The sequence below is a fragment of the Lipotes vexillifer genome, unplaced genomic scaffold (genome assembly GCF_000442215.2).
Source record: "Lipotes vexillifer unplaced genomic scaffold, Lipotes_vexillifer_v1.1 scaffold217, whole genome shotgun sequence".
Taxonomy (NCBI): domain Eukaryota; kingdom Metazoa; phylum Chordata; class Mammalia; order Artiodactyla; family Lipotidae; genus Lipotes; species Lipotes vexillifer.
The window spans coordinates 346,617-358,596 of NW_006788200.1; the positions used below are offsets into that span (position 1 = coordinate 346,617).

General features: G+C 49.9%; 1 protein-coding gene across 3 annotated transcripts in view; it reads right to left on the reverse strand.

Moving 5' to 3' along the window:
- P4HA2 (prolyl 4-hydroxylase subunit alpha 2) overlaps positions 1–11,980 on the reverse strand; it is a 42,788-nt gene that overhangs the window by 16,097 nt on the left and 14,711 nt on the right. For all 3 annotated transcript variants that reach the window (XM_007461324.1, XM_007461326.1, XM_007461325.1), the window contains 5 exons: positions 8,516–8,755; positions 7,037–7,230; positions 6,077–6,253; positions 2,170–2,240; positions 1,834–1,933 (listed from right to left, as the gene is read on the reverse strand). In XM_007461324.1, the coding sequence (XP_007461386.1) occupies positions 1,834–1,933; positions 2,170–2,240; positions 6,077–6,253; positions 7,037–7,230; positions 8,516–8,755 (782 nt within the window). The remainder of the gene's footprint in view (positions 1–1,833; positions 1,934–2,169; positions 2,241–6,076; positions 6,254–7,036; positions 7,231–8,515; positions 8,756–11,980) is intronic.

The window sequence follows — 11,980 nt, forward strand, 5'->3', positions numbered from 1 at the left end:
AAAGAGTGTCAACAGATAGCATAAAAACCAGTTCATTTCCAGAAGCCTGTAGGGACCCTGGTGAGAAGGCTGTTGCTGGTGCCTAGGCATGTATCACACTGCGTGGAATGTGGAATGAGCACAGACAGACAGGTACTGAAACCCAGGTTCCTATCCTCAGACCATGTAGGATCAAAGCTTTCAACAATGCTGGCTGGCAAAGAAAATGCCAAGACAGTTCCTAGAGAATGAAAGCAAATAAAAATGGTGTCTCAACCTCCTGGCAGCTGTGGTCTTCTTCCAGAAGACCCCTGACCATAAAAGCCCCTCCACTGGAGTTGCGGCATTCAGATCCCATTCATCAATTGAGTTACAACATGACAAGATATCAGTTAAGATGAAGCCAGGGTTGTGGCAGAGAAGCCATTCCAAGCACGAAGCTGCTGTCTTCTGGGGTTGCATGTGAGATAGGGTTCAGAGGGTGCAGCCAGGAGAGCAAGAGGGGCATAGGTCCTGTACACTCTTTTCAGCCTCTTGGTCCAGGGTACAGCATCAGCAACCAAGAAGAACATCATCCTCAGTAAGGGCCACAACAGTCCTAACACTGGCTCTGATATGCAGTGGTAGATGTCTTAACAACAACAACAACAAAGCTACTCCAGGAAGATATGAATCACAACTATGCCAACAGGGATGCACCCAGGGCATGGAGAGCCCCTATCGCTCTTGAAATGGTGGTGTTCTCACACGTAAGAGGAAAGTGGGAGATGTGGCAGAAGTCCTCTCTTGATGTGCTTGTCTGCAGAACTTACCTAAAAATTAGGCTTACAAACTCAACACTAAGTTGAGTTGAAATGAAAAAATTATATTAAAATTTCACAGGACTTTAAGATAATCAGCATGTTTTTAAAAACTCTGGTGGACTTCACATAAATTCATAAGGATGACCTTCAAAATTGGTTTTGATTGCTGACACAGCTATGGGGGGAAAAATGAGTGCTGATTTGCTTGTATGTGTCCAGGCAAAAGTTCAGAGAATCTTTTCCAAGTGATCTCAGTTCAGTATTCTACTGAAGAGCCATGGTTGACCAGGTAAAGTGTGATATTCTTAAATACACGGGAACTCTGGCCAAACAGACAGATCCAGGGGGCTCAAGAAAAATGCCAGTGAAACTTCTCTGGCAGTGTCTCATATCATCATTTTACAGCAGAACTCAGAAGTTGGGATGTCCAGAAGGGAGTGTGGCCAGTACTGATTTGAACTCAACAGAACAGACAACACATTAGTAGGAGCTTTACCCAAAATTTTCAGCATGGTGCTACCATGTTTCTTCACAATCACCTCTGAAATAAAAAGCAGGAAGCCAGGGTCCCAAGCGGGTACTTAGAAAGGAGCATTCCACCTTCACTGGCCAACCAGTCCAGGCCTCTCAATGCTACCAATGTATTACAGAACACTTTACCTCCAAGTGCATTTGACTATGACTCAGAACCATGACCTATGAAGATATTTATAGCTCTTAGAGGTGTCCCTGAAACAACTCAGGATTTCAGCTTCTGTAGTCAAGAAGACATAAATGGGCCTGCCATGCCCACCAATGATCCCTAGCTCCTAGTATGATACTTGGGCACACAAAAGACATTCAGTTGACATTTGTTGAATGCTAATTGTTGAATGCCAGTGGGCATACTTAATTCTGGCTTCCCAACACGAGGTCACTCCATACTCATAGCATCCTGCAGTCCTACAGTTTATTGGACAAGCCTCCCTATGTCTGGCCCTGAGCACCCTGGAAGACCATCTAGCCAGAAATACTCCCTTCCCAACTCCACGGTCCCAGGAACAAGCCATACCTGCAACAATTCTGCAGTCTTTACTGTTAGGCCTGTGATGTACTGCATCCGAAGATTCACCCGAGCCACAACAGGGTCATCATCCTCCTCCAGCCAGGAGCTAAGCCAAAACAAGAGGGAGAGAAAGGAAGGTGGGGAAGGCAGGTTTAGATGAGGTTCTGCCCTCTCTCCCCAGCATCAGGGCCAGCACTAACAGGCAGCACAGGGTGAGTGCTCCATGTAGGGAAGGTGCCAGCAGGGAGGACAAGCCAAGCCACCCTCCCTTCAATAGGAACTGAGAGGCCCAGGAGTTGGGGCTTGAGCAGCCACCCTGCCACCACCATCACCTTTGCTAACCTTTTGGAAACTCTGTAGCTGGCAACAGTGAGAACACCTGTCTTGGGATCACGAACAGTGGCTCGTGCAAGCTGGAAGGCAGGAAGGAATGGCAGACTTATCATTCTTTGCCTTGAGTATTTTTTTCTTGGAGAGACTGGGACCTGATCTGCCAATCAGGCCAGTGTGAGAAGGAGCTCTGCAGTCAGTGGCTCTAGCCAAGGCCCCATGACCCTGCAAGCCAGGCCAGGGCAGTGGTCTGGGGCCTCCAAATTCCTGCTCTATCAGACCCTGGCCACTACCCTGCTTGGCTGCTGCCTGCCCCTGCTCCCTCCCAGGTCCATGCTGTCTGCAGAATTATGCCTATGGAGTCTGCTTTGTCCATCTGCCCATCTGCCTGGACAGCCCCTTTCTCACCAGGCCCACCCACCACACCTTCCTGCACCTGGCTGCTCCTACCACATTCAGACTGTGCTGCCATCCCTGAGCCTCAATCTTGCATGCTCCTCTCAACGTGGTCAACTACACTGTCCTTCTGAACCTCAGCAGCCTTCTCTGCCCAGAAACCTACCCAGTCTCCTGCTGCACCAGCCCACGCTGGCCTCCCACTGCTGCAAGAAACAAAAAAAGAAGGCACAGTTTTCACTACCTTGGGAGGCCTGCAAGGTCAGATGATAGAATAGGAAAGGAATCTACAAGGTGCAATAAGTAAACTGCTGCCTGGAAGCCACCTACACACACACACACACACACGCACACACACACACACACACACACACACACACACACACCCCACACACACACACACCTCACCTCATCTCACCTACCTCATATCCCCCCAGTCTCCACAGACTGGTGCAGTGATACTCCCAGGAAGGACCTGCTGCCTGGAGCCAGCCCCCAGTGCTTCAGCTGTGGACTGTCCTATGTGCCTGGCACTGCTGGGTGACCAAGACATGGCCCCTGCCCTCATACAACTCAGTCAAGTGGGGAAGGCAGAAAACTAGCTGGGTAATCCCAGCACAGCATGGTAGGTGCTGGGAGACGGGAAGCTCAATGTCTTTGGGAGCTCAGTCTACAGGGTCAAGAATGGTTTCCTACAGGGGGGACCACCTAGCTGAGATCTGAAGGATAAGTAGGAGTTAGCCAGGTGGGAGAGCATTACAGGAACAGGGAAAGAACAGTGATGCAGAGGCCCAGAGGTGAAAATGGATGTGGCACTATTGACTGTGGGTTAGAACTCAGAGCAAAGAGATGAGAATAGGCTGAGGAGGCAAGTGGGGGTTGGGCTGGATGCAACCTATGACCAATGAGAAGCAGGGAAGGCTTTATGCAGGGGAGGGACACCACATTCTGAATGTAAGAAGGATCACTGTGGAGACATCATGGAGGGTTGGCTAAGGAGGCGTCAAAGCAGGAAGAAAGAGGCCAGTGAGGATGTAAGGGAGAGGTCAGGGCAAGAGGTGGCAGAAGGGATGGAGGGGGTGGATGGACTAGAAGACTGGCCAGGAGGTGAGATCAACCAACCTGGACACGAGCTGCTGCAGCACATTCTGGTAAGATGGCACTGCACCCAGAGCAGAGAGCTTCCCTGAGATCATATCTACGGTTCTTTCCTGATGACAAGTGCAGCTGCAGCTAGACCCCATCCAAACATGTGAGCCGCAGCACTGGCCTGACACCCACAGGGAGACTCTGGGCAGCTGGGGCTCTGCTCCCAGGGATAGACAGGGCTATTTTGAAAGCAGACCAGAGATCCACAGGCAGCTGCCAGGCATTCCCCACAGGACAAGTTAAGCTCATGGGCCCTACTTCAAAGCCAGCATAGCATCTGTCCCTCACAGGCTCCGGAAAGGAAAGGTCAGCTTGTAATAGCCAACATGCTTGGCTCTTCACATGGCTTCTGTTCAAAGACAAATTTTCCCAACACGCTCCTCCCTGCCCACACTGCCCAGCCACACCCATGTGCACACATGCACCCAACATCAACACACACACACACACAGAGATGTTTTAGTGCTTTCGTCGGAGAGACAAGGGAGAACTCTCTCAGGAGGTCATGGCACAACAGTGCCTCTCTCACCTGACAGCCAAGAAAGCAACTTTCTTTCCTGGAGGAATCTGGAGCTGGTCCAGGGAATGGAAGCGGTGGGGCAGGGGGCGAGGTGTCTCTGGTCCCCATTCTCCACACACACTGGCTAGACCCTCCCTCAGCGACATCAATGACACTCAGAACTGACTCTGAGCCGTAGATGTCCTAGTATCTCAAGCCAAGGCTGTTCCAAGATACAGTCCAGGGCCTAGGACAGGAACCTATTTTAGATCTCTCCAGGAGTGCTGGGCCTCCTGGCCTCTACGATTAGGAGCAGAGCAATAGAGGATCTCCAGCTAAATCCTCCCTTCCAATCACCAGTGATAGGAGAAGGATGGGGATACGGCAGAAAGTAGTTCTCTTTGAAAGATGTCAAAAAGGAAAAAATCTTTTATGAACTAGAAATAGAAGAATAATTTTATAACATGATGAATATATACAAAACCAACAGCCAACTGCATACTTAGCAATGAAATACCAAAAGAATTTCCATGAAATTCAGGAACAAGACAAAGATTCCTATTGTAAAAATGCTCTAGAAGCTCTGGGCAGTTCAAGAAGACAACAAAAACAAAAGAACTATCACTATCAGGATGGAGAAAACAAATTTTTTCTTATTTGCAGATGCTAATACTATCTGGACAACCCAAGATAATTAGCTAAAAACCAAATGAAGAATAAGTGAGTTCAACAAGTAGCTGTGATCTGCACCATGTCTGTTTCCTTGCAGGTAAAATGAAGATGATCACAGAGCCTGCTAAATAGACATAGCAGTTAACATATGTTAATGACTTAGAACAGGGCCTGCCGGGACTTCCCTGGTGGTGCAGTGGTTAAGAATCCGCCTGCCAATGCAGGGGACACGGGTTTGAGTGCTGGTCCGGGAAGATCCCAATGCTGCGGAGCAACTAAGCCCATGCACCACAACGACTGAGCCTGTGCTCTAGAGCCCGTGAGCCACAACTACTGAGCCCACACGCCTAGAGCCCGTGCTCCACAGCAAGAGAAGTCACTGCAATGAGAAGACCGTGCACTGCAAAAGAGTAGACCCCGCTCACCACAACTAGAGAAAGCCCGCACACAGCAACGAAGACCCAACGCAGCCAAAAATAAAATAAAATAAATAAATTTACCAAAAAAAAAAAAAAAAAAATCCCAGGGCCTGCCACACTTCACAACTCAGTAAACACTAGCTATTACTATGAAATATATTTTTACAATCAATAGTTCAGTATATAATAGTAAACTAATTTAATAATGTAACCAGTAAAAACATAATGACGAAAGAAACAGTTTTTTGTGAAATTACAATAACAACAACAACAAAAAAACACTGCCTAGGAATAAATTTAACAAGAAAAGTGCAGGGCTTAGGTGAAGAACAATTTTAAAGATATGAATAAACAGAGACCCAGAGCGCTCTTGGATGAGAAGACTCAATACTGTAGAGATGTTCGTGCTCCTCCAAGTCAATCACTTCTTTGCCATCCTAATCAGGAGACCCACAGGACCCAGCTTGGCAGTGCCCCAAGGCATAACTTCCTAAAAACTAGCCAACACACCAGCCCTCAACACAGTGAGGTGACACTTCTCACTGTGGGCTTGCCCTGCTTCCAGTGTGCCCTTCTATCACAGCCCTTGTCTGTCCATATTGGTTCCCTCAATTTTCTTCCCCCACTGGACTATGAACCCTCAAGGTCAAATTGAGTCTGTAGTACCTTAGTACCCGACAGTGGACTCATGCAAGACATAAGCAAAGGCCAGCCGGGTAAGCAACTAAACTGCCCCATGGTACCAGAAGTGAGTGGCCCAAGAAGGAACTGCAGAGACACCTACTTTGGGTTTTGCAATTTCCTTGATCCTCTCGATTTCCTCGTCAGACATGACATCGTAGTACCTGACGATGTGTGGACTGTCCCACTCATCCTCCTCTTTGAAAGGGGCGATGAGCAGCTGTGGCGTCCTGTTGCCATGGTGGTACCTACAGAAAAGCCTCTTCTGCCTTCGGGGTGTCTGGGGAGCACAGAGAAACAAGCCCTGAACTGAGTGAGTCCTAACCCTCAGTCCCAGGCTAGCTGGCTGCGGACACTGGCCTCACACCCCATGTCCAGCAGCCGCTCCCTCCCGCCTCACCAGAGAAGAAAACAAAAGCTCCTCAGTTTGACTGGCATGAAATGATACCCCACAAATCATGCAATGTTTCTTCCCTCCCAAGAATACCTCATGTTGACAAGTCCTGTAGCAGGGTGTAATCCCTGGCCCCTCTCACAGAGATGTGGGTAGGTCAGGAGGGCTAGGGCCAGAGAGAAGTCTTTCTAGACAGAGGAGCCAGTGGGAGCGAAGCAGACATGGGCAAGAAGAAGACCAAGAGATTGTCTCACACCTGAGCCTCCTTGAGGAAGCACTGGGGTCCAAGGGCTCTCAAAGGCCAGTGATACCCTATACCAAGCTCTAGCACCTGCCTTGTCTTTGCTAGAGATCATGACTCCCGTGGGGGCCCAAGGCACATCCACACTCATGGCTTTCTTCAGAATAGGGAGTCAAGTAGAAGCTGCCCTGCTGGGGTGGGGAGGGGAGCTCAGTAATAACTTAGAGGATTGAAACTCTGCCTGGGACCTCAGGGAAGACAAGTCTCCTGTCCTATACCTCAGAGCACACCCACATGTCAGCCTCAGCAGATGCTACCAAGAATTGAGAAAACTACCTACAGACAGAGGAACATCTTCCTCAGATCTGCCTGCCCACAGCCAAAGTCTAGGTCCACAGCCTGGGCCCTTACCCATCCACGTGTCTCACCAGTTTGACACCCTCCCCACGACAGAGGCTCTCGTAGATATCCCTCTCGGGCAGGTAGTCCACAGGCCTCTCATATATGCCTTCCTGGGGTGCTAGCTCAGCTTCTGTGTGATTCAATAACATCTTTTCTCTTTCTTCCTCCAACAACCGTTCAAAGTAGCGCAGATTCCCTCCAGCTCGTTCATGGCTTGGGTCTAGAAAAAGCAAAGAACAAGAAGCAAAAGGAAACCACAAACATCTGTTAGGTCATTTAGAGAAATTATTCTGTAAGTGGTTTTCTCTCCCAGCAGCTCACTCGCACGCAGCATTCTGCCTTCCACAGCACCTAAGCACGGTTCGCTGGTCATAGAGGAAAGGCCAACAGAGGTTGTCCCTACTCTGGTCAGAGATGAGAAAGGAGCAACAAGAGGGGGGTGCGGGGGACGCTTAGCCACCGACACGGCTCTCCTCCGGAACTCCCTGGAAGTCCCAAGGACACAGGTACAGAGAAGCAGGCCAGAGTTCTGCCTCCTCCTCCCCACTTGGCTGTGTGCTAGTTACAGCCATCCCCTCGAGTACATCCACTACTGGTGACATCACATGCTGGCCACAGCTAGAAGGCAGGCTGAAACACTGGCGGCAAGAAGGGCCACATGACACTCCCACAGCTTTGTCCTGTGGGCCTCACAACAAGAAGGAGCAAGCTTGGCAGGATTACTGTGCTACCCCTCAGATGAGGAAACTGCAGCCCAAAGATGTTAGAGATTAAGGTTAGGTTGTTCAGAAGAGGAATCCAGGTATCCTGACTCCCTGTACAAGGCTCTTACTAACACGACAGAGTCCAAAAAAACTCTCTTCCCACATCCGTCTTACAGACATTCACACTAGCTGGTCTCAGACCCAAAGCCCATGAAAAGGAGCAGCAAAAGGAAGTCTTTGCTGGTCTGTGAAATCTCAGACTATGATATCCCATATATTAGTAAGAGGTGGAACAAATGGGTTCTTAGGACACAGTGCTTTTGATCCCCTTCAGTCTAACACCACAGGACAACTGAAATCACCAAAGCCATGGCAAACCCACCAGTTAGACCTCAGGCCTCTAATAGGTCAGGTCACTGTCACTGCAGCAACCCTGAAATACAGCTTGCCTCTCGAGCTATTCCTGACACAGTATAGGCTCCACCCTACATAGCAGCAGATGCACTGCAGCACTGGATTCCTATTTAGAAATGGACTAGTAATCCATGTGTAGGGCCACAGGTGCCATAGGCCTGAGTGTATCCATCACTGATTGGGCAAGGGCTAAGGCCAGAACTACAGTGGGTAAAGAGCTAGCTGGCAGCTGGACTGGGCCTGAAAGCAGCAAAGCATTAGTCAGTGGCTAGGTGGCAGGTCAGACTGGCTCAGTCCCTGCAGAGCAGTCAGGTAGTGGCCAGCAGGGTGACCAGTTCCCCTGCTACCTCCCCCTCTGCATCTGACCTTCCCCTAGAACCTCCTTACCAAGGGAGAGCAGTCGGCGGGTGAGCTCCAGGGCACGGTGCAGGTCACCCAACTGGAAGACAGCATAGCTCAGATAGTCCAGCACCTGGGCCTTGGATGTGGTGGCCTCCTCCCCTGCATCGAGCTGCTTCAGCACCTGTTCCATCCACAGCACTGTGTGGTAATAGTCTCCTTCATTGTAGGCCGAGCGGCCCATCCCAAAGCAGTCATCCACACTCAGCACTGCCTGGTACTTGGTTCCTGCAGCAGGAGAGGCAAATAGTCAGGCTCAAAGAGCCTCTCGGTTAGGGAGAAAGATTCCCCCATTGAGGGAGCCTGGGTCCCTGGGTGGGGGGCATCATCCCAGCAGAGCCCCACCAGGATTTCAGACCACACACCTCCAAGGGCCATTAGTACGGAAAGCACAGCCAGGCTGGCCCTGCCTTGGGCTGGGGTGCACAGACTATCTCCTAGCCTCAGACTCCCCAAGTGGGAAGGGTCCTTTGTTACAGAAGAGCCAAGGAAGCCCAAGGAATAGTGTTCAGGAAAGTATAAAGGTCCTGTGAGCCACATGGCAGATGTCTATGAGGCAGCTGGCCATTTGAGACTGGAAGTCAGAAAAATAAGTTAAATATTAAAAAACAGAACTTAGGTGGCAGGTAAAGCCATGGATGAAGATAATCGCTTCCAGAAATAGTGTCAGGAAAGAGTAGAGAAGGTGGCTGAGGCCAGGGCCCCAGAGACCACCTATACAGAAAGGACAGAGTGAATAACACTGAGAAAGAAACAGAAGGAGCGGGAATGATGTGACGGATGCCAAGGGAGACCAAGAGATAAGACTGCAGTGCCAGCTTTGACCACTAGGTGGTGGGGCCCTTGGTGAAGATCAATTCAGCAGGTCCTGTGACTACAGGTCATCTGCTGTTGGCTCAGCGCTGGAAAGTGACCGTGAAGAGGGTTTCAAGTCAAAAAGGAGATATGGTGTGTAAGCTATGGGGAGATGCAGGGTTTAGGCTGTGACCCTCCCTGGAAAGCAAGGGAGTTTCCCGACAACCCCATCAAGAGCAGCCTAGGCATGGCTGACATGGAAGAGTTGCCTCAGAGCAGGCTCTTGCTGCCTGATGTCCAAGATGTCCAGGATGAAACCCCTGATGCAATGTGTTGGCTGCTTCAGAGACCAAGGTTGCTCGCCATGATGGCTCAGGAACAGACAATGTGGGACAGGAAAATGGGGAGAGTAAACACAAGACAGAGTTAGTAGGCAGACCACAGATTGGGGTGGGGAGGTCCTTGAGTCCCTGTTCACTCCCCACGTACCTCCACAGATCTCTGGCTCTGTAGGCCGAGGAACTGAACACTGGTGGAGGCAGTATAACACAGCTGAGTGAGCTGGACAAAACAGGGTCTGGTTGGGCCTAACTATGGCACCCCACAACTGTATGACTATGGATAAGTTACGTAGCCCCTCTGATTCTTAGTCCCTTATCTCTAAATAGAGATAATACCATCAGTTTTAGAGGACTTGCGCCAAGAATTCAACAAGACGACATAAGAAAATGTCTCCTATGATTCCCCAGAGTGGTAATAATCAGTAGCTATTATCAACATGTCTCACAGATACCAAGAATGTCAAGAATGGCTCCCAGACACTCAGCATCCTTCCCAGAAGCCAACTTGAAAGTCTGCTCCCTAGAGAGTACTCCCTGGAGAATGCCAGCAGAGCTGAGGGCTGAAGGGCAATCACATGTGATGAAACCCAGCTGAAGTGGGTAAAGGTATTCCTGCAGAGGTTGTGGGATGAACAAAGAAGCTGAGCAGTGGCAAAGCTTAGTACAACAGACAAGGAAGCCAGGGAGATGGTGCCACACAGGACCACAAAAACCACACATTAAGAGGAATTTGGTTTAACCCTAAAAGTTAAGCATTGTGATCAGGAACTCATGTAAAAAGATATGTGCTTAAGACCACATGGAAGATGATTTTAAGGAGTGAGCTGGAGGTATACAATAAATTAGAATAATATTTCAATAATCCAGTTGAGAAAGAAGTGACCATGAGGCTGGAGTCAGGGCCTCCAAGTACAAAAGACATTGTAGGGAGGTAGAATCCAGAGGAGCCAGTGGATGGAGTGCTTTTTCCTGACGTAAGGAGGAAAGACAGTAGACGGTTCAAAAAGGGATGAGGATTTCAGTTTGGGACACGTGAATTTTAAGGAGCCCATGGAACATCCAAGTAGAGATGTCCCACAGCCATTTGCCTGCACTGGTTGAAAGCTCAGAAGACAAGCCTTGACAGGGAACACAGATCTGGATGTCATCCATGTACAGGTGATACCTCAAGTGATGGAAATGGCTAGGCTCACTTGGAGAAGGCGCTTAGGGAGACACCACGTAGGGGTGGTATCCTGGGGAACAACTCCCGTCCACTCCTCATTTCCCCTCCAGGATATGCATGGGTCTGTTAACTGAATGTAAAAGGTCAATACCTGGCTCTCTCTTCCCACCAACCATTCTCACAGGGTGAAAATATCCTGCAGGTGCCCCAAGCCACCATCTCTCTCTGGCCTCATGACCTGGCTTGGTCCAAAACCTGACTGAGTGAGGATTAAGGAGAAGTCTACACTCCTTCCTGTTGGCTCACTGGACTCCTCAGTACCAAGGCTCCAGGACCTGACCAGCCGGCAACACAGTGCATCCCTCCCCCTCACCGTGATTCCCTCTGCTGTGCCTCCTACAGGGTCCCCACGGGTGAGGTGGCATCCAAGGCCTAATGGAGTCTAACTGAATCCCTGGGTTTATGGGCCTTTAATAGCCCCCAAACCCCAACACGTCTTCTTATAAACATACTGAAGCAGACAACCGAATTGAAAAGGGGCCTATAAAAAAATGAGAGAGAGGAGCCAAAAGAGAAACAGCCAAGATCAGTGCCCCAGCATTCAAAGGAGGGGAGACTATCAGGAAGAATGGGGCAATCAGTATGCCAAATGCTGCTGAAAAGCTAAAGAACATTCTGCCTGAAACCTGTCTACTGGCTTTACCAGCCAAGTGGCCACTGGTGACCTTGCAGGGGCAGGAATGGCCAATGGGGGGGGGGGGGGGAGACGCCAGACTTTGCATGTTCAGGAGGACATAGGAACCAAGGAAATAGAGAAGGAGTGTGGATGACTCTCCAGCTGCCTAGCCAGGAGGGAGATCAGTCAGCAACAGAGACTCAAAAGGGCCTTGGATCCTGAGGGAGGGGTTTGTTAGATAAGCAAGAACAGAGCATGTGGGGAAGAGTCCAGAGAGGTGGACACAGAATGAACAGGGGCAGAGACTGCCACTGAGGGCACACAGGACATGGGGCAATGAATCCAGAGATCAGTCTTACACAAGATGAAATCGGAGGGTGGGGAATAGAACTGGGCGTGGATGCAGACCTGAGTGGTGCCCCGGGGACAGAGACCAAGGAGGTCCTGAGGAGCAACCTCGGCATACTCTGAGCTGC